This window comes from Camarhynchus parvulus, chromosome 2 (assembly GCF_901933205.1).
Source record: "Camarhynchus parvulus chromosome 2, STF_HiC, whole genome shotgun sequence".
NCBI lineage: Eukaryota > Metazoa > Chordata > Aves > Passeriformes > Thraupidae > Camarhynchus > Camarhynchus parvulus.
The window spans coordinates 124808194-124831891 of NC_044572.1; the positions used below are offsets into that span (position 1 = coordinate 124808194).

General features: G+C 39.6%; 1 protein-coding gene across 4 annotated transcripts; it reads left to right on the forward strand.

The window, feature by feature from the left end:
• Positions 1 to 526: 526 nt before the first annotated feature.
• LOC115917236 (carbonic anhydrase 13-like) lies at positions 527 to 21852 on the forward strand. 4 transcript variants are annotated; one of them, XM_030971012.1, is made up of 8 exons: positions 8007 to 8142; positions 8503 to 9279; positions 9690 to 9754; positions 11939 to 12057; positions 15363 to 15458; positions 16574 to 16636; positions 17480 to 17635; positions 19751 to 21852. In XM_030971012.1, coding segments are annotated over exons 3-8 (549 nt in total). In that variant the 5' UTR covers positions 8007 to 8142; positions 8503 to 9279; positions 9690 to 9753; the 3' UTR covers positions 19865 to 21852. The 4 variants fall into 4 exon arrangements, with proteins under 4 accessions (XP_030826871.1, XP_030826870.1, XP_030826872.1 ...); XM_030971010.1 differs by lacking the exons at positions 8503 to 9279; positions 9690 to 9754 and adding an exon at positions 535 to 683 and having other exon boundaries at positions 7945 to 8142; XM_030971013.1 differs by lacking the exon at positions 8503 to 9279 and having other exon boundaries at positions 8027 to 8142.
• The last annotated feature ends 1846 nt before the right edge of the window (positions 21853 to 23698 follow it).

The following is a 23698-nucleotide window of genomic DNA, read 5'->3' on the forward strand; positions in this document are numbered from 1 at the left end:
CAGCACGGGAAGGCTGAGAGTTCCTTGGCGTGCTTCCGCAGCCCAAGCGCTGAGTCCAAAGCTCCGCGTTGCCACAAGCACCTGCCCACGGGCAGCTCCCGGCACACGCGGCGCTTGTATAGATTCCCAGTATGTTGTGGGACACCCTTCTGCCTTCACGGCCCCGCTTGGGAAAACGTGAAATCTTCCTGCGACCTATTCCAAAGGGAATTTGGTTTACACCCCTGGGAGAAAAACGGGAGGGGATGCAGCGGTGCGGACTGGCTTTACTTTCGGGAGTGGCGGGGGTAACCCCAGGAATGGGCACTGCCGCACAACTCGTGCTCTGGCGGGACGGGGGCTGGTGGAGCCACCTTCCCTCTGTTGGAGCGGGCTCTTGAGAGATGGCATTGCGTCCCCGGGCCACACCGACAGTGCTGGGGGGAGGCTGGGGAGAGGCTGGGTGACGAAGGGCTTGGGGCGACAACAGGCACCGACGGGCCAGGAGGCCGGAGCGCCGCAGGTCTCCTTATCAGCGCCCGAGGATCGGGGCGTCGCCGCCCGTCGCCTTCAAATCGGGCGCAGCCGCCTCTCCCGCCCCATCCCAGCCCGTCCTGTCCTGTCCCGTCCCGTCCCGTCCCGTCCCGTCCCGTGCCGGCAGGAGAGCAGAGCCATGCTGCGCTGGGGCTACGACGAGCACAACGGTAGGGAACAGCGGCCGGGGCCTCGGGGCGGCCAGCGGGGTTCTGTGGGCAGCACTTGCCGCCGCTGGGCTCGGCAGCCCAGCGCCCTCGGGAGAGCTGGGTGAGCTGAAATGTTTTGCAGCGTGAGAGAAAGCCTTTTGTCTTGGCATTCTGCAAGGCAGGCGGCTGAGAAGTGTCCGTGCGTGCGGCATCGCTTGCAGAGCCGGGCCGGGGTTGGCTCCGGGTCGGGTCTGCCGCGTTCCCGCTTGGGATTTCGTTGCGTGCACAGATCGAGTACGTGGCTGACAGCTGCACTGATCGGAACTGCTGTACCAGCAGTGCTTTTCTGATTCCAGCTCTGTTCTGCTTCTACTACGCGGTGGGAAATCCTAGTTACTTGACTGGGTTATTTAAATATATAGCTATGCACCTAAGAGGAGATGCTTTTGGACTTCAGTTGTTCAGTGGTTTCCTTCATCTTGTCAGTCTTTGAAGTCCCAAGATGGGCTCATCTGCAGGCTTAAAGATTTGGCTCTGTTTTGCATCTTCAGTCATGCAAATGCTGCTCCAGTGTGCAGACGGTCTCACAAGTCATGCAAGTAGAAATAAAAGTGTTCTGTAAGTTGTAGGCTCAACTTGGATAAAATATGTGGAATATCTTATATTGTCTGTACGCAAAGAAATGAAATGCTGTGACAGTAAAGTGAGACACCTATATATTTGCATATACTAATGCCTATAAAAATATGCTTTGTGCATATTCTTAGACTTTGTGCATATTACTTAGACTTTGGAATACTGTTTGTGCGTAGAAAGTACTACCTTTCCTTCCTGGCCCTCTTGTTCCATCTTTTCTGGATGAATGTACTTTTCCTGAAAAACTAGGTAGTGGTGGTGGATCACAGGGATGTTGCAATGATTGGGTGTGTTATCTGCTGTTGTGCAGTCTACCCTACCCCTCCCCTGAAGACGTAAATGGGTCTTGTTTTTCAATTTTTTTTCTCCATACGTTTCTATGCTTTGAGCTTCACCTGCACTGCCCAGATAAGAAGTCCACTTTCCCTCCCTTACCCTGTCTCTTCTTGTTTGCTATTCTCAACTTATAGAGAGGGGAGGCCACCAGAATTTCTACTGGGGTGGCCCTGGACCATGCTTGGGGCCCCGTCTCTCCTATAAAACTCTATTTACTGCCTGCATGGTAACATATTTGAAGTGGAGTTTGCGTTTCACTCCTTTTTTGGAGCCCCACAGCAGCTGTGGGGTGGATAGTTCCTCATCAGTCCGTGCCCTTCACCACACCTTTCACAGGACATTAGAGGAGGGAGGCATGGATATCGAACACTTCAGTGCTCTTCCCTAGCATCAGTTTTATTTCTTAGCTTTTTCTCTTCTACTGCATTTATGTTACTGATTTTTCTTATTATTATTGTTTGCTTGAGTACCAAGTGAAGGAAATTGCTCTGATTCTTGAAAATTCTGTTTGCCTTTGTGGCCCTGAAAATAGTTTCTCTGAAACTAAGATTACCTTTTGCAATTCGGACAGAAATAAAGCAAAATAAATTAAATGTGGTGCAGTTATATAGTGTGGTTGACTGCCTGAAGAGTTGAAAAGACATCTGTGTTCACTCTGAGTTCTGCAATTGCTACTTGCAACAGTCACAACATAAATCATTATGTGCATAAAGCAAACTGGCAAATATTAAAACATACATGTCTGCATATATGGAATATCTATATTTAAGGACATGGGCTCACTGTTAGGTAAAGAATTAAAATATAGTCTCTCTTCCTTGACACTGACTGGGATTGACACTGACTGGACACCAGGTGCCCACCAAAGCCACTGTATCACTCCTCAGCTGGACAGGGCAGAGAAAATAGACTGAAAGGCTCAGAGGTTAAGTAACTCTCCAGTTACTTTCATAAGCAAAACAGACTTGACTTGGGAAAATTAGTTTTATTTGTTGCTTATCAAATCAGAGTAAGGCAATGAGAAAATAAAACACCTTCCCTCCAACCCTCCCTTTATCCCAGGCGCAACTTCAGTCCTTCACTCCATAGGATTTCTCTATGTCCTCTCCTGCACCAGCTGTGGGGTCAGTTCATCACATGTTGTCTCTGCCTCTCCCTTCTCTTCAGCAGCAGGGCTACTCACACTCTGCCCCTGCTCCAGCATAGGGTCCCACCCATGGAAACAGCCTTCCATGAATTTCTCTGATGTGAGGGCTTCCCACAGGCTGTAGTTTTTCAGAAACTGCTCCAGCGTGGATTCCCCAGGGGACCCCGAGTCCTGCTGGCAAACCTGCTCCAGCCTGGGCTTCCAATGGGGTCCTGCCAGGGGCCTGTTCCAGTGTAGGCTGTCCATGAGGTCAAAACTTCCTTCAAGACACATCCACCTTCTCCAGTTGTGACCCTCCATGGGCTGCAGGTGGATCTCTGCTTCACTGTGCACCTCCATATAGGGCACAGTGGCCTCACCCTGGTCTTCACTATGGTGCAGGGAATCTGCTTAGGCTCTGGGACCATGTCCTCCCCTTCCTCGTGGTGTTTGCAGAGCTGTTTCTCTCCCATATTCTCACTCCTCTCTTTCAGCTGCTGTTGCGCAGTAACTTTTTCCCCTCTTTAGATCTGTACCCAGAGGTGATAGCACTGTCCCTGATGGGCCCAGCCTTGTCCAGCAGTGGGTTCATCCTGGAGCAGCTGGCACTGGCCCTGTTGGACATGGGGAAAGCTTCAGCAGCTTCTCACAGAAGCCACACCTGAAGCCTCCCTGCTACCAATATCTTGTCACACCCACCTAATGCAAAAGTTCTCTTTACTTTGATTACTTTTGTTACTTTGATGCACTTATTTCTGAAATGCATTAAGGCATTATTTTATTTCTGCGAAAACCTTGGCCTTTGCTTTCTTGCCACTTTTCTTACCTCACAGTTTTGCTTATATGTAGAGGCATAATACTGAAATCTTGAAGACTGGCTTCTGTGTGGTATCATGCATGCTTTTCACTGTTGCTCAAGTTTCTTATCAGGATAGGAATATTCTTGCCCCTTTAGTCCTTTTTTGTTTACATGGGAATTGCTTTAGTTAAAAGGCAAATCAAGAATGAGTAAAGTTGGAAGGGACCACAGTGGAAAAACAATTGACTTTAGTTTACTATTGGTTTAATGAAATATATGGTAATTATTTACATGTATTGTCTGTTACAGCAAAAATTTCTCTTGATCTAGTTACTACAGTAATGCTGAGGCATTTTATAAATAAAAGGGATATTAATTCATAGAATCATTTAGATTGCAAATGACCTTTAAGATAATTCAGATGAGCCATAACTCCTTATACTTTTTTTTTCTGAGAATAATTATGTCATTTCAATATCTGCTTTTTAAAAGGTGCTTAATTTTACCCATAATGAATTTTTAATTGCTTTTGTTTGAGCTCATCTTACTGTAACCTAATATGCAATCAAATTACTTGCAAACCTAAGTTTATAAATTTAAGCACTCTGTGATTGATAAACTGGCAATGGATTCTCTTTAGAAATAAATGATGTGGTGGTGTTTGCAGGGGTCTCAGGACAAGGGAGGAGACGAGAATCTTGACTCCATGTTTCAGAAGACTGATTTATCATTTTATTATATATATTATATGATATATATTAAAATAAAATTATATATTAAAACTACGAAAACAATAGAAGAAAGAATTTCATCAGAGGGCTAGCAAGGAAAAAGGAATGGAATGATGATAAAATCTTGTGACTGCTCATAGCCTCAACACAGGTGGCTGTCATTGGTCATCAAGTAAAAACAATTTCGCATGCTGGGTAAACAACTCTCCAGATCACATTCCAAAGCAGCAAAACATGGAGAAGCTGAAGCTTCTCAGCTTCTCAGGAGAAAAGATCCTGGCAAAAGGATTTTTCATAAAATACGTCTGCGACAAAACAAGGATGTGATCCTGTCAAGGCTAGACCATTCTAAAATAATGAATTTTCTACATATAATAACAAACTGTGAAAAAAAAACCCAAACCCCTTTTCACCTGTACATGCTCCATTTATGCACATATAGAGGCTCACTGGAATTCAACTGTATCCTGTAGTGTGTTCACTAGGCTTGTCTCAAGTTGTCCTGTTGATGAAATTTTTAATATTTAGCTTTAGCTGGATTCTGTTTCCCGCCAAATTCCTAACTGCCTTCACTGTGAGACCTGCTTCATGAATTGGCTGTGTGCAATGCTGGTGAGTGGTATGTGCAGCAATAGTCTGACCTAAAAGTGTCAGCCAATTCATTGCCTGTGGTAATGGTGTGTCCAAACTAAAGGCATGAAATCTTCAGAGCATATCAGTTTTTAGTCATAAATCTCAGTCACAATAGCTTTGATTGTTAAGAGCTACTAGAAAATTGCCTCTAGCAAGAGAACATTTTCCCAACAGCAGGAGAGGATTTCAGAAGTTCAAAAATTGGTATATTAATCACTTTCATTCAGTAAAAAATGAAAAGAGGTGAATTAATGAGTTATACTCCTTGAAAGTGCATATTTAGAAAACTGAAGTGTACATTATTTTGATATGGAGGCATCTAATTCAGAAAAAAATTTCACCCTGGGGACACCACTGGCTTAAATCTGATTGTATGATATGCATTTGAGTATCTCTTTCAACAGCAATGGCTTTTTTTTACAACAGTCATACACAAAGTTTGCATTGGGCTGGGGTCTGTAGAAATGAATTGAGTCACAGTTTTCCTAGAGGGACAAAAGCATGATAATTGTACTAGACTGCTGGTAGATTACCTAGAAAGTAATACTTGTTGATATAACTTAGTGGTATAAAATGAGCTGAAGTTTCTTGATACCTTCCTGTATATTTTGAAAGGTCAGATGTCTAGTAGTTTGGTTACTGGTAGATGTTTTATCACCATAGCAAACCAGTATTTTGGTCATCTGAGCCAAGAACAAGTGCCAAACCAGCAATAATGTCATTTTAGAACTGAATATTATATTACTGTTAAATAATTAGGCAGTGACAGAATCACAGCCTTGGGCCCTCTTTTTGGCAACTTTGTATTATTTCTGAATGGAAGTCATCCATATTATTTAATTCAAATAACTATAGTTATTTCTGAGAGCAATAGGAGACCAAGTAGTTAAGCACATAAATATATTTTCGGCTTTTCTCAGTTAAGGATTGTTAGAATTATTAAAATTAAGTGGCAATAAACTTTTTCTAGGAGTTCCAAATCACAGTAGTGAGGTATAAGTTATGGAGTGGGGTTTCTTACAAATAAAATTTTGTGTTGCATCCCTAACTACAGGGTATTAGGATCTAAACACAATTAAAATTATATTCTAAACTGTATGTAGTTAGAATATTGAATAGCTTTGATGACCATTTGTGAACTGAGAGGAATTAAGTTTAAACAGTTTTATGTTTCAAACCAGTAGGATTTTTATCTTCTGCCTTAGAATCTATTTCTTTATTGAGTTTAGTTAATGGAATAATTAAGAAAAGCACTTTTCTAAAAATCAAGACTGAAGGCCTTCGTCTTTGTTCTGAGATTTAAGTCTTAGGCTATTCTTTACAAGTTTTTCCCCCTTCTGTTTTTCAGTGCTGCTCAGAGGAGAATCATTCTCTGCCCAGGTGCTGTGCAAGCTGCAGCCCCTGGCGCTGTGGGCGCTTCCTCCTTGATTTACTGCTGGGGTGCATGGGTGCTTTTAGCACCTGTGAGTTTCACTTCTATTGAAGTCAAGGAAAGAAAAATACCTAATAGCTTTTAATGTTAGGCTATTAACTACTACATCATATGTTTTCATCATTTTTTGTCATCATTTTTATTTAAGTGCTAAGCCATCCAGAAAGACCCAAACCCAATTTTTGCACTGAGGTCAGTTATCTTCAGTGTAGGGAGTTAGTTATGAGGATTTCAGTGATGCAGATTTTATTTGACCAGGTTCTGATGCTTGTATTACGTATTTCTTATATCCAGTCTTTCAATTGCTTTTTACCCATTATAAGCCCAGAGGAAAAAAGGTTCTGTGTTCTTCTTAGTACTGAAAGATCGTTTGCCCTGCAGACTTTCACCTTTCTCTTTTTCCTTTCTTCTTTCGCCTTGCTCTCCCCTCCTTTCCATCCTAAGGAATGTTTTCTGTCTTTATAGAATATATTCCCCAGGCAACTTACTATTCATATTTTTCTTTACCCTCTTATCCAAATATGGTTAAACAATGGCACATATACTGTTATCATGAATTATTGGGAACTCTCTGATGCTTAAGTAGGTAACAACAGATAACTCACACATTTTATCAGTGAAGCTTTTCTTACTGCTTTAGGATGTTATTTGCTATTTTCTCATATCCCTATTGTTGATTTATTAGCTTTTCAGGTGACATTTGGCTTAGCCTGCTTGGAGAGAGGAAGGTTGAGATGACTGGTATTGATTAACAGTTTCTTTAGTCGTATAATTTCTACCTAAGTTGGGTCAATGGCTCTGTGTCTGGAAGATCTACTCTCATCAGCTGAAGGCAGTAGAAATACAAACCTCACACAGTCACCACTGTCCTGAGTGTTCCTATTCTTTGATTTTGTCAGTGCTACACTAGTGTGTGTGTGTATGTGTGCCTGTGTGCATGGACACTTCATAATTAGAGGGTGGCAGTCTCTCTTCCTTGTGACAGCACAGTTGGGTAGGCTGGGAGGAGGTGATCGGAGGTGCAGCAGTGTTTAGGTTCCAGGTACTGCCATCAGGCTCCAGGAACCACTCAGCATTTTCTGATATCACCAATCACCTTTTTTGACATCTCCCCATCTCATTCAGAGTGATCAGTGGAAGATGTGTTCTCAGGTCTTTTGCAGCAAAGGAACAAGGCATAAACAAAATTCTGCATAGAAAAGAGGTAATCCTTAAAGACACAAGAAGACATGATATTAGGCAAAAATGGCATGTCAAAAATTAATTGGGACATAGTGCCTGTTGGATACAGGATGCCTGATTTGAGTGAGCATTTGTTGTATGTGTCTTGTGCATAGCTGAGTCTTACCGGGGAATAATTATCTACATACTGTGGCCTTGTTTAAAGTGCATGCAAGGTACATGGAGGGGCCTGGAGAACTGCTATTGCAATATGATGCAGCAAAAGTAGCTGAATGTTTTGATCTGTGTTTTCCTGATGCATTCTTTTGCATTTAAAAGACGCAGATGAGGACAATTCAAGTAGAGTTTTCTTTCATAAGTGTGAGGGTGCTGTCAGCATTTTAGACTTCCCCTCCAATGCGTTTCAGGGCCTGCCCACTGGAAAGAGGTTTTTCCTGTTGCTAATGGAGACCGTCAGTCACCCATCGACATCAAAACTGAGGAAACCAAGTATGATCCCTCCCTCCGTCCTCTAAACCCCAGTTATGATCCAGCTTCTGCTAAAATCATCCTTAACAACGGGCACTCCACCAGTGTGGAGTTTGATGACACCGTCAACAAATCAGGTTTGTTCCTTTACTCTTGCGCTGTAACTTCCTTCACCAATTCCTAAATAGAATGCCTACAGCCTGGACATGTCTCACTCCTGGGTGTGAACTCCTAATAAACAGTAAGGCTTTGCTTCTCTGGATGAGAGATTCCTTTTTCCCTGCCTTTCAGCATGATACAGTGTGGGAACATATTTGGACACAAGTTCGAGGTTGTATTTCTCAGAAAGTGTTGGGATTCCCTACTTAAAGGAGTGGTTTGATTCATCCCCACCAGCTGGATAGTGCCAGCCCCCTGTTTGAACAGTTTTGTGTACAATTTTTCAAATGCTGCTCTCTCTCTTTCACTGCAGATGAATCCTTTGTGTCTCATTACAGGTTCATTCCAACCGAATCGCTCAAATCTCTTATCTGAATTTAGCTGCAGGTTTGGTTATATGTTTTTCCCCTTTTTACGACCTATACTCAGACTTCTTATGACAAGTAAGAGCTAATACAGAACAAGTGAAATAGATCCCAAGTAATCCCTTTTCTTCTCTGAAAAGTATTATTGCCCAAGGCTTTTCCAGGAGTATGTAGCTTCCGTTTAGTTACATAGTATGTAGCAAACAATAATTCTTATTTAGAAGTTCTCTGATGTATTATAGTCTTTGTAATGTTACTGCCTTCATCTTTGAAACCTTCTCTTGGATTTTGGGCAAGGCAGCATGCACCTCTTCAAGCTGTAGGAGTGCAGAATCTTCAAGCAATAAAATTGTTTTGTGGCTGTGTGAGGCTTAGCTGAGGATTCAAGACCATGTAATGCTTTCATAAGCATCAAAGCCAGAGAGAGACTGATTTTTTGATGACCCCTTAGTCCTGAGGACTTTTTAGCTCGTAGTGGCAAGAGGGAGAGACATAGATGGAGACATCGTCATGTTTTTGTTTCCTGAACAGTCTTAGTTTTAAACTTTCTGTCAACATTGGATGTTGCCTGAAAGCCACCAGCTGACCATCAGTGATCAGTCTGACCTTGTGTCAGATGCTGCGGAACTTCCCAGAATTAATCTCTGCTTCGAGCCTAGTAGATGCTGGTGAACTAAAGCACATCTTTTAGAAAAATACATAATCTTGATTTCAAATTTTCCAGCGATGCTGAACCTACCACAGCCTTTGGTAAGTTGTTCTAATTGTTAATTACCCTCACAGTTTAAAAGAAAAAAAAGTTAATGGATGTGAATACGCCAAGAACCTCTTCCACTCTCTTAACTCCTTTCATGAAGTGACAGGGCCTGAGCAATGTTTCTCTAGGCTTCTCCTGGTACCAAAGCAATGGTAATGCAATCCTCCTCTCACTGCTTTCCCCAGGCCTTATCTCCATGGATGTAGTTCATATTGTGGCAAAGCACTGACAGGTGTTGATCAGATAATTAACAGATGGAATACCCAGTCTCCTTCAGTAGACTCCATGTCTTCTATGCATGGACCAGATTCTTCAGTCCACAAACATAAATTGAGTAATTCACTATTTTCCCCAATATTTGTCACTGACAAACTTTATCCGTATTGTTTTTGTTTTCTTTCAGGTCATTGCTCAAAAAATACTGAATTTTCTAGGGCCCAAATTTGGCTTCTGGGGCACCTCTGTGAAGTAAGAACTCCTGCCATGTGTTGGTTTCATGAAAAAAAATCAAATTAATTGGTACTAAATACATTAGCATCTTCTAATGCATTATTAACTGACTCCCATATGAACTATTTCCTCACTTTGGTCAACACTGGAACTGGGCTGTCAAGTCTGTAACTGTTTGTGTAAGTCTGTTTATGCTCTTTGGTACCACATTAACTCCATTCTTTGAAATTGCTCTATTGATCTTCTTCCAATATTTCTCAAAATTCAAGATACTGATATTTGCCTTAAAAACTTCTGAGTACCCTCTTCCTTAACTACTGTTGGAATGAAATGGTTTTACCATCACTGTGTGATGTGGCACAAATACATCAACAGGCCATTTTCCACATTTTTCAGCATAAGTATTTCATGCTGGTGCATTTCTACATAATAGTTTTTCCTCAGCCAGTTAGAACACTGATCTTTACACTTTTCTAGGATCATTTGCATCAAAGTTTACAGTCCTTAAAAGAAAGAATTTAAAAGTACCACTGCCCCATCTCCTCTGTTTGCTAAGTTTATAGGCTATGTAAATGCATGTTTTTTGAGTTGAAGCTTTAAGGAAGTTAAATATTTTTCCCCAGAACAAACAGTCCCAGTTCTTTTTCATTGTCCAAGGTACTTGTGTTAGCAAATAGGCAACTTAAAAATTCTTCTTTCATCTTTATTTGGTATATTTTGTTCCTAAGAAAGTGTAGGTTTTGCACTAAACCGAGAAGAGAGAAAAAAATGCTATTGTCCTCCCTTCTGCTCTCAATTTTAAAAACATCTGGTTAAATCTCCCCTCACTTCCCTTTAAAATTTCTGTAATGAGCCAGTAAACTATTCCAGACTGATTCTCAAACACTCAGAGGACATACAGAGCTGGAAGAGTGGAGTGATTTGTTTTGCTGTGAATAAGGAATCTGTCTGTGTGTAATTCACATTCCAGGCTCTGTGAAGAGAGATTTTGATTCTAAGTCTGACAAGAAAATTACAAGTGCTTGCAAAAGCAAAATAATGAGAAGCCCACCCATATGCATGTTAGTTTGAATAGAATTAGAACAGAACAGAACTAGAATAGAATAGAATAGAATAGAATAGAATAGAATAGAATAGAATAGAATAGAATAGAATAGAATAGAATGGAATGGAATAGAATGGAATGGAATAGAATAGGACTCTTTCAGTTGGAAGGGACCTGCAACGATCATCTTGTCCAACTGCCTGAGCAGTTCAGGGCTAACCAAAAGTTAAAGGATGTTATTAAGGGCATTGTCCAAATGCCTCTTAAACTCTAATAAGCCTGGGGCTTTGACAGCCTTTCTAAGAAGCTTGTTCCAGTGTTTGACCATCATCGTGGTAAAGAAATGCTTGCTAGCATCCAGTTTAAATCTTCCCTGGTATAGCTTTGAGCCTTACCCATGAGTCCTGTCACTGGATACTTGAGACAAGAGACCTGCAGCTCCCTCTCTGCTTTCCCTCCACAGAAGCAGAGAGCAGTGAGGACATCCCTCAGCCTCCTTTTCTCAAAACTAGAAAAATCCAAAGTATGTAGCTGCTCCTCAAAGGACATGCTTTCCAGCCTTGGCTAATTGTCAGTAATATTGCAGTTGTGCAATGCACATGTAGCATTGGCTTAATTTTATTTATGTTAATATAAGCTCCTTTTCCTAAGACTTCAATCTGATATAACTGGATCTAGTTGCAAATGAAGGAAAGAGCCCTGAAAATTTAAGCTCCTCCTATTTTCCACCAAATTTCAAAGGTGAAAATAAATGCTGCTGACATTATTTTTTTATGATCCTGCTCCTTATTCATAAAACCTATATTTTGAGCTTAATTTCTTAGTGATTCTTTTGAATATAATCACGAGAGGAAACTCTTGAGTGTTAAAAAATAAAAGTATTTTCCCATTCTCTGAGAAATATCCAACCTTGACAATAACAGCATACCCTTTAGTGGGCCATAACCCACTAATCTCCCCATAAATACAGTTTTCATAGTCATATCCTCGAGAGGTGAGGGTTTCTGTAGCACTTCCAAGAAATGGAAAGTCGTCTGAGACAACTTATGAGCAGGAGCAGAGGAGTGTCCGAAGATTGAAGTCTGGTGTGAGGTTAGAGGATGTGGATAGAGACTTCATTCTCTCAGTGAAGCCTTTTCCTCTGCTTGGGTTTCCAGTGCTGACTGGGGGGCCACTCAGCGGGACCTACAGGCTGCGCCAGATTCACTTCCACTGGGGATCCAATGATGAAGCTGGCTCTGAGCACACGGTGGATGGGATGAAGTATGCGGCAGAGGTAAGGCTTTACATGGAGTCATCTGTACCTCTAAGCTTGTGACTAGTTTTCCATTACAAGAATAATGTTGCTCTTTCTCTTCCTGCTTTTCATCTTCCCCTCATTTTATTGAAAAGTGGTCTTCCTGAGGTGTTGCATGTTTGGTCCTTTCTCAAAGGAGTACCTCTTTGAAAGCTTTGCAGAGGATTAAAAAAGGAATACAGAAGACAAGAGCTCTATAAGAGCAAGACTTAATGTTCAAGAGTTATTTTAAACTTTGTCTTTCATTGTTTCCTCCTTGGAGAATATTTTCAAAGTCATCTTCAATGACAAACCACAGAATTACTGGATTTGGGTCTATGTAGTGTAAAGTTTATGCAAGACATAGGAAAGTTGCATTTTGTGGTGCACTTAGCAATGTGGTGGTTATGACTTTGAGAACCATGGTTTAATATCTGTGGGATGCCTGCTGCCTGTGGGATGGCTGCTGTCTGTGGTGTACTGTGCTTCAGTGGAGGTAGTGTGCCAAAGGGAGAAGTGCACCATCTGCTCTGGCATAGAGCATTCACTCCTGCTCTGTCTCCTTTGTATTTGAGTAATCTGCAGGAGGAAGTTCTCAGTATGAGATTCCTCTTTGCAAATGGAAGTACCATGGAGTATTTTCAGGAGATTGAGATCTTTAAAAACATGCAATTCAGACAGTGTCAGAGTTTTCTGGGGTTAAAAAGAAGTAAAAAGTGTAAAAATAAATGGCCAAATAAAAGGCATAATACTACAGAAGAAAAAAAAATGTAATGTATGCACTGTGGTGTGATCAGATTTTACTGGAAATGCTATAAGAGGTACTGGTCAGGAAGAAAGATCGATTTTCTAACACTAATGGGGAAAAGTGACATTTGCAGTGTTTAAAGGCTTATGTTTTCCACAGGAACCAGGTGAGATGGAATATAAAGAATTAATAGAGGTGCTTTAAAACCATTAAGTACCAAACCCAAATTTCTAGCTGAGAAAATATATGTTTCCCATCTAAGAAACCAAATGGAAGGAGAAAATATCTCTGAATTTCTAGCCAGACTAAAAGCCTTTCTGTTACCTGTTGGTTGGGTAACCCTCCACAAGAAGCTCTCTAGATGTCACTTTGGCTTTGGGATAAGAAACTCAGAATTAAAACCAAGGCTTCTGAATATTGTTCACACAAAAGAAAATACCTCAGAAGGAGACATGAAGATGTTTTCAGTGCTCACCTTTGTAAGGAAGATGTGCAAGGTTTGAAGAAAAGGCATTGACTGAATTGAAGAAAGAATTCATGTACAGGTAAAGAAGACTGCAGGGTTTGGCCCTTAAGCCTTCCAGGAAGCAGAAGGGATCCATGGCTTCATTCTCTGTGACAACATACGGGCTGATCAAGGTCTCTCCACAAGCTGCAGTGACACCGCGGTGGTAAGACAGGATATATTCCTTAGAGAAGTCAGAAGCCATTGAGAATGGGTCTGTACCCAGAAGTGTTTCACACTCTGTCTGGGGGCTCTGGTTTTTGGAGGGTTACCTTCTGGGTTTTTTTTTTGGCAAAGCCATGAGGGAGTGGGGGTGGGCTTTTAGTAGCTATGGGAATTTTCCTTTTTGCTTTTTGTTGGGTTGTTTTTGATGGTGTTTTTTTTTTTCCCCCAAATCCATAATAAAGGTAATTTCTGACTGAGAGTATCTGTTTCCTTTTTGTGTATGAAAAAATGTAATTGCTTAAAAGTTGTTCAACATAGGTTCTGTGAATTTGTAATAGGGAGCAGTGCAGACACTATGAACTCCAGGATATTAATGCACTTGAGAAAGATTTAGTAGACTATGTTATCCTCCTGGTTTAGTGTATAATATTCATAGCAACTTTCCTTCAAGGATTTCTAAAGCTGTGAGACAGCATGGGTGTCATCATAACTGTACATGTGTTATTATTGATGACAGTGGGATTCCTTACTTGCTGCAAGTAATGTTTCAGCACTTTAGAGCCCAAATGCTTAAAATATTGATGTCAAGTAAGACCAAGCAAGAGTTCCATTTTATAGATATGGAAAATTGAAACTTATAGAAGTTAAGCAAGGATTGATATTTAGAATAAAAATCTTCATACTCCTAGATCCCTATTTCAGCCATGCAGCTATGTTACTTCATGTGGAAATCTTTTAAAGCAGGTTTCAGTTTTCCAAAATTGTTCTTACTTTACTTGTCCTGTAGGTGCTGTATTCCAAATAGGAAGTCCTTTTTTTTCATGGGTTCATCCCAGTTTAAGTCATTCAATGAGTTGTTTTTCCTCATTCTTGAAGTTCAAAATCTGAAAAGATGGTCACCAATTTTAGAGAAGGCAATCTCATGCCATGCTTCTGGGCATCTTTAACTAAAAATTATGTGTAATAAGATTTACTGATCCATTGAGGATTTGTGAAAGTAATTAATGCTTGTGTAGTAGTTAGACTTAAGTGCTGTTTGTGTGTGCTCTCTCCAGTTTGGCAGTCAGACCATTGCTCAAGGCTGGAACAACCTGGAACTTCTTGGGAACCAGGAGGTCCCGTAATGAAGAGTGCTCAGGAATTAGGGAACCTAATTTTTAAACTTAAGTGGCATGGAAATAGATGTCACAAGCTTTTCCTCTTCCCTCCTGGCAGGGTAGTGTTTAAGCTTCTTAGGCAAATATTACGGGACACTTCCAGAATAATGCATGTTGGAAATGCAAATGCTCAAACCTGTGATAATCAAGCTGCTTGTAAGGGCATCACTACTGGTAGTCACAGAAAATAACATTTGAAAAGTGTCAAAAATGAAATGCTGATGTTCCCTTAAGCTAAACAAGGGAAAAGGGGTCAGTGCAAGTTTAATGTGTATTTGCCTATTTTCTAGCTATTTATGTGGATGATTAATGTTGCTGAAAGCTTGATTAAAGAAAAAGAGTAAAATACTAATGACATCCTCATGAATTCCAATCACTTTTTAAAATCAGCTGTACTAAAAATGGATTTTAAACCTCTAGTTATATAACCATTGGCTTTTTTTGTCTTAACTTCTCAGTTCAAAATCTGGGAACCCAACAGCAATTTGACAGGCACTGTGATATGCCGATTGCTACTAAATTTTTAATAATCTTAGCCACTGGAAATGCTTTTGCCATTTGTGTGAACTACATATTTACTGATTTCATGAAATATCTGCATTTAGAACACTGAATGATTCTGCATACAAAAGAGTGAAATAGAGTGTCAAACCCAGTAAAGTTGTAATATTTATTTGCCACTACTTGAGTTCAGTGAGAGTTGATGCTGTCTGTGTATTTTGCTTTTCAGCTTCATGTGGTCCATTGGAATGCAGAGAAGTATTCCAGTTTTGTTGAAGCAGCTTCTCAGTCAGATGGACTAGCAGTCATGGCTGTATTTCTGAAGGTAAGAAGAGAATGCTTCAACCCTCATAATAAATCTGTATTTTAAGGCCAAAGAGATAATGGTGATGGTTTGTGTAAGTATTGCTGAAGAGAAACTTGTTTTATACTTCTTTCCTTCATAGTGTTTAGCTACCAATATAGAAAGCTGTGCTTCCTTTAAGAATAAAAATATCAGATTAATAGATTTTTCATGACAATCAAGCTCTTCAGTTTGCCTAGTCTGCAAGCCCAAACAACATTAAATGCGGAACTTAATTCAGCTGCCCCCATTTGGATCCCAGTAACTTGTTCTTGACTAACATGTTCATTTAGGGGGACAGCTTGATTTAAGTGGTTTTTTAATGGCTTGTTTCTGAGCTGGTCGTTTCTTCTAGAAAATAATAATAATTAAATAATGCAGAGCCAGAAACTGGAGAATTTCCTAATAATTATTTTATACCTTTTTTGCCTTCTCTCCCTGTTCTAAGCGACAGCTTCACTGAATTCTGTATGTAGAAGCAGATGGGGAATTCTCACAATCTATGGCAAAAGCTAGAGCTTTGGTAAATTCTGTAGTTTGTGGTGGCTGACACAGGTTCCTGAGAACAGCTAGTACTGGTGCTGGCACAGTCCGAGAGCCATTCCATGCAACAGTTGCAAAGAACTGCTTCAGCAGTTCAGTAATTCCATCTTTCCAGTTTGCATTACAATGACTCAAAGAAAGTGTCACTGGATTTCTTAGCACACAAATTCAGTTTGGAATCTCACATAAGAACATTGTTTTCAATGTTATAAGCAGTTTAAATTTCTGATGTTAGTCTGTAACTTTTAATGTCCCACATATTAAAACATGAAAGATAAATAGTTTCTATACCCCTGTAGTGAAAAGTTTGTAATTCTTTTGTAGCTGAAGTAATTACTATGAGTAGCCAGAATGCTATTAGCAAGGGAGTGAATCTTCTTTATGATCAGCATTATTTCTAAGGACCAGCTAGTCACAGGCTTGTACAGAAGATGCATCAGATCTTTCAGTCACTCCAGTTATATAAAGCAGTTTCATTATGCATTTGCTTTTTTATTAATTTTTATTGCTTTTCTCTGGAGCTCCAGTGTTTCTTTTTTCTTTGGTGTTAATAGATTGGTGAATGCAACCCTCAACTGAGCAAGATTACTGACCGCTTGGACACAATCAGAATCAAGGTGAACAAGTGCTTCTAAAAGAATGCTAGCTAATATTGGTAGTTGCTTTTGTTGGTCAGGTTTTTTATTTTTTGAAACCTGGCTGCTAGTCCCTGCACCTTCATGTTTCCTTATCGCCAGTGATTGATACCTGATTTGAGTCAGTTTATGTGCATTCTGTTTAAGTTGAAACTAAGTAGACAAAACATTGTTTTTACACAGCAAAAGATAAGAGGAAGCAGCTAATTCCTCAGAGAACCCAGTCTCTGACAAATCTGTTGCTATGAGGATAGTAACAGGGGAAAAACATACTTTATGGAAAGCTGTAAAAAAGATGAGGAAAATACTTCCTTCCTTGTTTTGCTGAGGTACAGGGTGAGAAATAACCTATTCTTTGTGCAAGAGATATTAGCCAGACTCCCAACATGATGTTCAGACAGACATCTGTGGTCTGGTATCCAGTACAGAGGGAAACAGAAGTAATTCCTGGGAGGAGTGGGGAGGGAAGCAAGTGGCAGTAACCTGTGGGATTATTCTGCCAGCCCCACAGAGACCATGTTGAAAGTCTAACATCTTCTGTCTTCTCCCCACAACTTCCATTTCATGGTCATCTGTAACTTAGGGGAGCCTGTTCTAACATGACACCTCTCATGGTGTCCCGCTGGCATCAAGGAAAGTCACAGCAAAGCTGTCTCTGAGGTAAGACCTCATCAGAAGGGCAGTGATGAGGACCCCCTGTCATCACCCAAGATGCTGCCGGCCCACCTGATAGTGGAACAAGTTCTACCTCCTTTGGCATGATTTACCTTGGCCTCTTGCTTTTAAATAATATTGCCCTGGTATTTTCCTTTTATTTCTTTCCAGGGAAAAAAAGCACTATTCACAAACTTTGATCCCCGCTGTCTGCTTCCCAAGTCCCTGGACTACTGGACTTACTTTGGCTCTCTCACTGTTCCACCTCTCCTTGAGAGTGTCATCTGGATTGTTCTGAGAGAGCCCATAAGTGTTTGTTCTGAACAGGTATCTTTGGATTTTTCACTGCTATAGAAGTGTTTATTTTGTAAGAATGGAAATTGTAAATGCCACCCAATATTATGGGTTTTTGCAGACCTTGGCACTGCAGATGTTACAAGATTTTCAAAAGTCAAAATTTGTCTATCAAATTTATTCTGACTAGTTGCCTTTCTTGCTGTAACAGCTATTTATTATTAATTTTTAAAAATAATCTGCATACACTAACAATTAAGAAACAAAAATAATCCATATGGAACCTAAAAAAAGAGTTCTGGTTATGCTTAGAAATTCTGGAATTCCACTTGATTTAATTATTTGTATATCCAGATCAAACCTCATCTTTGGCATTTTTGTCTGGCAGACAAGTAGTAAATGTCTTCTTCCATTCTAAATACATAAAACTTGATGAATTTACTAAAATTATGGAGAGGGAATACTGTTGTAATAAATTGGGGTTTTAGGAAAGCTGTGATTCCACAAAAAAGAGTCTATTTGCAGGTCTTGTAAAAGCTTCATGCTGAATCTTAACTTGGCAACAGCGACACCCAGCGGGTTGATCCTCTTAGGTATAAGGTATTTCTGAGTAGAGAACACATACTCAGCAGAAATGGTGACTTCAGTCTTTGCTATAAGTGTTAAGACAGTTCCCTTAATGGGTTGCTTGTTGGGAAACCTCAAATTTCTGTTTGCAACTGATTTGAAGTAATTTATTTGCTCAATGTGTGTATTTTTCTCGTCTATATCTCTTCCTTACTCCCCTCAATCTGGCTTTGTAAGGCTTGCTGCAACTGTTTAGATCTAGGATTAGAAACTTATGTTAAGGTATCAGCTTCCCAAAGATAAGCCATTTCTCAGGTTAAAAGCTTCTTATTTGGGCCAATCTGTAATAAATACATTCTAAAATGTGAAGCACTGTATACAAACAGCCGTGTAACAGGCTCAGGGAGCATGGTGTGGGAAAGTGTCAAGAATAGTGATCCTTTATTAGTAATTTTTCATAAACTTTAGCTATATCTTACATATATTAAAGTAGAAATTGCTATATTCTTATCAATATAAACATGCGTGCAGCTACAGTGTTTGTTTCCAGTAATGTCCACCATTATGATTGTTCAATCAGCACCGTGACTGATACTGTTCTACCATTTAATTTTATTCCTCAAGTTTGGATTTCTTTAGGGCTTTAGAGTTTACTACAGACTTTTTGTTGCACTTTTCAGGTTGAAAGAAATTAAAAATAGCTTTTAAGTTTTTAGAAACGTGCAGGACCCTGAATAACAAACATTAGCTTCAGAATGGGGTGAAGCAAGGTAGCATTGACCTTTTTTTGCTCTTAATGTCAATGGGATGCAATGTGCCATTACAACTAAATGCTGTATTATAATGGAATGGTTTTTGTACTGTCCTACCACTGGTAACCTAGGAGAGAAGTAAAGTGATATATAGAAATAGTAACTATTGGAAAGATTAGGAATTAAACAAAATTCTATACTTAGGTCAAAAATCATCCTCAGATTTCCCAAGGTTTAGATGTGGAGCTCTGATGGGGTTTCTGCTGAGATCGGCATATGCTGAGTTATGAATAAGTGCTTGTCCTGGAAGTTATGAATAAGTGCTTCACAAGGAAAGAATTTGGAATCTCTCTTGGTTTGAGTAAGTGCTAGTTGCAGAAGCTTTCTGTAGCACCACACCTGCAATTCCAGGTTAATTGTGAATATCCTCTTTGAAGAAGGAAACATACACAGAATGTTTGTATGATAAGAAACATAATCTTATCTTTTGGCAAAAAACATTTCAGAATCTCCAAACTATGAAATACAGCTAAAAAGGTATAAACATCCCCTGGTTTAGATCAGGTTGTGGAAGACAAAGTGTGAATAAAGGAAACAAGTAATCCTTATGCACAATTTCATGTATTTTGGGATATTTTCTCAGTAGTCATCCCCCTTTTCATTTACAAGGATAGAAATGGTGAAATTGCCATTCCCCCATAACTTAATAAAATACAGTTCTGTTCTTTCAGGTGGAAAAAAGTGACAAGTGTCTTTATTATTTACATGCTTTTTCATGAGTATTTGCATGAGCGTTTTCTGCTGAACCTTATGTGTCTTTTGGTTACAGCTGGCCAAATTCCGCAGCCTCCTGAGCACTGCTGAGGATGAGGTCGCCTGCTGCTTGCTGAGAAACTTCCGACCTCCCCAGCCTCTAAGGGGACGAGAAGTCAGAAGGAATTGAAGGAGTAAATCCAGAGTAGGCTTCTTCTGAAACCAAAGGCCGAATTCATTTTAATAGTTAATATACTTTGTGATGTTTAATTTCTTTTTGTGAGTTCTTTTAACCAATAGGTGTTGTTTTATTAGTGGTTTCCATGCAGTCATTTCTCACACATGTATGTCTGGAGTTATCACAGGTTCATTGATGTTAACAGGTCTGACTGGGTTTGAATGCATTGTCTTGGAAGTACTGAGCCATCAGCATTGCATACACAGAGGTCACTGCTAATCATAAGGGACAAAAATGGTGAAGGAGTTGCCCAGATTTTGCCACCAAATTACTGAACAGGATCCTTGGTATTATTGATCAAGTATAGGATGTTCTGGGATTTTTGTTCTGGTCTCTAACATAACATTTAGCTTCTGTATAAACCTCACATTGCAGTTCTCAAGGAAAAAAATCTCAAGGATGATGTAATTTCATTGCTGACTTCTGCAATACCATATTTACTTTCCTACAAAAAGTAGTAATGACTAGCAGCATTTAAGTAGGACAGATATTCATATGATCCTGTTATTCTGGCTGCTTCATAGCAGTTATCATGTACTGATTGATAGTTTTTTAAAAAGCAAATAGTGCTTTTTAAAAATTTTTATACAAAAATTTTGTATATTGCAAGATCATGTCAGGTAGATTAGGTATTCTTGAATTTCACAATGTCACAAGATGAAATTGTCCTGAAACCTGAAAACTGCAAGGTGGAAGGGCATAGAGGGAGCTCTTTGTGCCTAAATCCAGTTTGTTGCACTTGGTGAAAAATAAGGGATTATTACAATATATCCATGTAGCATCAGACTTTTGCCCCTTAAAATCAAGAGGCAGGGGTAGCTGTTGTTCCAGACCATTGCACACTGCAGTGTGAACCACATGCTGCTTACCTCTCATCTCGCTGTGGAGCACAGTACTGCCCAGGTATAGATGTGTCAAGGTGCTGGCTGATGTTCTGCTGTCATAGGTGAACTTCAGTGGTTGCACTTATATTCCAAGACCAAAGGGAATAGTCAGAGACAGCCAAAGAAACTGGAATCAAGTCAACATCTAATAAAAAGCTGAGCCCTCAATAGTAATATATTGAAACTTCTGTCTTTATAAGTTGACTTGAGCCAGTGTTTCTCTCAGGAGCCTTTTTTATCTGAATATAATTGGGGGTTTTTACACCAAATATTTTTATTAATGAACATGCCATAGGATGTAGCTTAGGATAGAATTAGATTTACTCTCAAACTGTGAGAACTACATAGTGAAATCCAGTGAGTGATACCTGAAAGAGGCAGCTAGAGGTTTTACTGGCAGCAACTGACACCAATCTCTGTAGTACTTCTGACAAATTCATCTTCCATAACTGCTCTCCTTTAATTATTTTTTAAATAGGTTTTATATGCTCTGCCTTTTACCTCAATGGGTCATTTGATCTTAGATGAACAAACATGAGGGAAATCACAACTGGGATTGACTTTATATGCTGTTTTAGAACAATAAATTAGACATAGAGATATAGGTATTTTATCTTAGTTTAAGATATGTGGAATTCTTTGTTTTCTCCTCCCCAGAATATAGCTATTATATTCTGCAAGGCCTCCCAATGCCTTTTGAATATTTTCTGAAGAAAAGAACACAAACAGACCATTGAAGAAAAAAAAGGCATTTAGCAGCACTAAAAAGAAAAGTGAGAGTGTGTTGTATGTTTTCACTCCCTTTTTTAGACTTAGGATTGGATCTCATATGTTTCCCTGTTATGTGAGTGCTACAGAATGTGGAAAAAGTGTTTACAAATTGCAGGAAGGATACAAAGGATTTGTTGGTCTCAGAAGAGAAAGGAATAAGGCTACTTCTTCATATTGTAAACAGAAGTTTTACATATTTCTTAAATATTGTAAACAGTGGAGTTGATTAATTCTTTTATATTTATAAGGGTTTTATCAAAATAAAATATGGATTTTATTAATGTGTCTTGTATTTTCTATTGAAGAGCCTAAAGTTTTACAGAGAAGTGTATACTTTTATAATTAACAGCTGCAGCTTTGGGTTTGGAAAAAATTGTCACCCATCATTTGAAGTCTGTCTTTGGGTAGTGTAGTATTAGGTATGTCTTTATGTTCCAAATAAAATATTTTTGGTAGTGGTGAGACATGTAATCCATTCTTCAAGTTTCTGATAGTGCATTTTTGAACTATTGATGATTTTTATTGTTATGCTAATAAGTTTTAGAGGAAGTCATCATTCAAGTAATTCCACTTTTGTGGAGATGCCATGTTCATGTTAGATTGGCCTAGCTGAAAGTTAGTGGTGACATCTGAAAAAGAGTAGAAATGCTCAGTTACCTGAAATCCTTTGGGAACAGCTTCTCAGGTTACCTGAAATCCTTTGGGAACAGCTTCTCAGTTTATCCATCCCCTACAACCGTAAAGTGAGAATTTGGACACAGTCTCAGCTCTGAACACTTGGTTGCACCCTCAGTCACTAATTTCCTGTGTGCCCAAGCTACACTGAACCTCAAACAGACTACTCAATGTGCTCCCAGAGAATCTTATCTCAAGGATGAGCTCCATATTGTGCTCTACAGCAACTGAGGCTGAAATATGCCATCACTTCCCCCAGCCCCCTGCAGCCACATGTCCCTTTGATCAACTCTTAACTCTCTGACACACTTGGAGCCTTTACATTAAGAACAAAATGCTCAGTGACCAAAAAAAACCATAGAGTGTATTTGCTGAAAATAGTAGCTGTCAAGAATTCTGGACTGCTGGAAGGTTGATCACCCATAAACGTATTCTCAGAATTAAATAAACCACAGCAGAGCCCTGGGGTCAGCTCTGCTGGTTTTGGCACAGAAGGGAAGCAGTCTGCTCTGCTATGCTAATAGTATTTGCCATCATTCTCATGTTTTTAATGTTGCACATGTTTAACATCAGCTGGGAATTTTCTTTATGCCAAACAAAAAACCTGAGAAGCAGCACTCTTCCCTTCTAGTGTACAGTGGGCTGGAGACTCACCAAGCATCTGTTTGATGCCATACACCCATTTGCTATGTACCTATGATTTCTCTGCTGGTTTAGAGATTTGTCTCTCAGTTGCTTCCAGACATGAACTGTGACCTAAAGGAATTCTAAGAATGAATTTGAATAAAAAACCCCAAGTTGTCAATCAATCTCACAGGAAAAAAGGTGGAATATGGCATATGAATAAAATAACATAAATCAAATATATATGTTATACAGTTTCTATAAACTTAATGGAAAGGAAATTCTGGATTTAGATTCTTGTTGCTTTAAATAGGCAAGGGGTAGATTATGAGATAATTCTTCAGATGTTGAAAGCTGAAAATAATTGAGAAACTTGGAGCACCTTCAGGTTGTAATCTCAGCATGAAGGTATGAAAGCCAGAGGAATCTTGCTCAAGAGATGTGGCTTCTTTATTTTACTGTCTATTAATTAGTCTAAAAAACCCATGGTGACAATTTCTCTTATCACTCTGCTACTAGATGGACTGCAACTAAATTCTGACCTAGCTATTACATTTTTTTGTTCTCCCACCCAATCAGATCTTGCTTTCTAGTTATAGATGCAAAATACAGAGATTTGGTCTGTGATTTAATCTTTTAGATACTGTTATTTCTGTGTATCTTATTTGTGAAGTAGCTGACTCAGTGACAGGGGACCTTCTCTGTGTGTCTGCTGTTTTTGTGAGACAGGAGATAATACTGAAATGCTGAAACAAAAGTTTCTAAATTCATGGGGTTTTTTCCTGTTTCTGTCAACCTGTCCATCATTTATGCCAAGCACAAGTTTTTACTG

What these genes read in the sequence shown, in the direction of transcription:
- LOC115917236 (XM_030971010.1), top strand. Translation starts at nt 653, where the DNA reads ATGCTGCGCTGGGGCTACGACGAGCACAACG. An exon ending in GGGCTACGACGAGCACAACG is followed by an intron (nt 684 to 7,944) that starts GTAGGGAACAGC and finishes AATGCGTTTCAG; the next exon opens with GGCCTGCCCACTGGAAAGAG. An exon ending in TGGACACAATCAGAATCAAG is followed by an intron (nt 16,637 to 17,479) that starts GTGAACAAGTGC and finishes ATTTCTTTCCAG; the next exon opens with GGAAAAAAAGCACTATTCAC.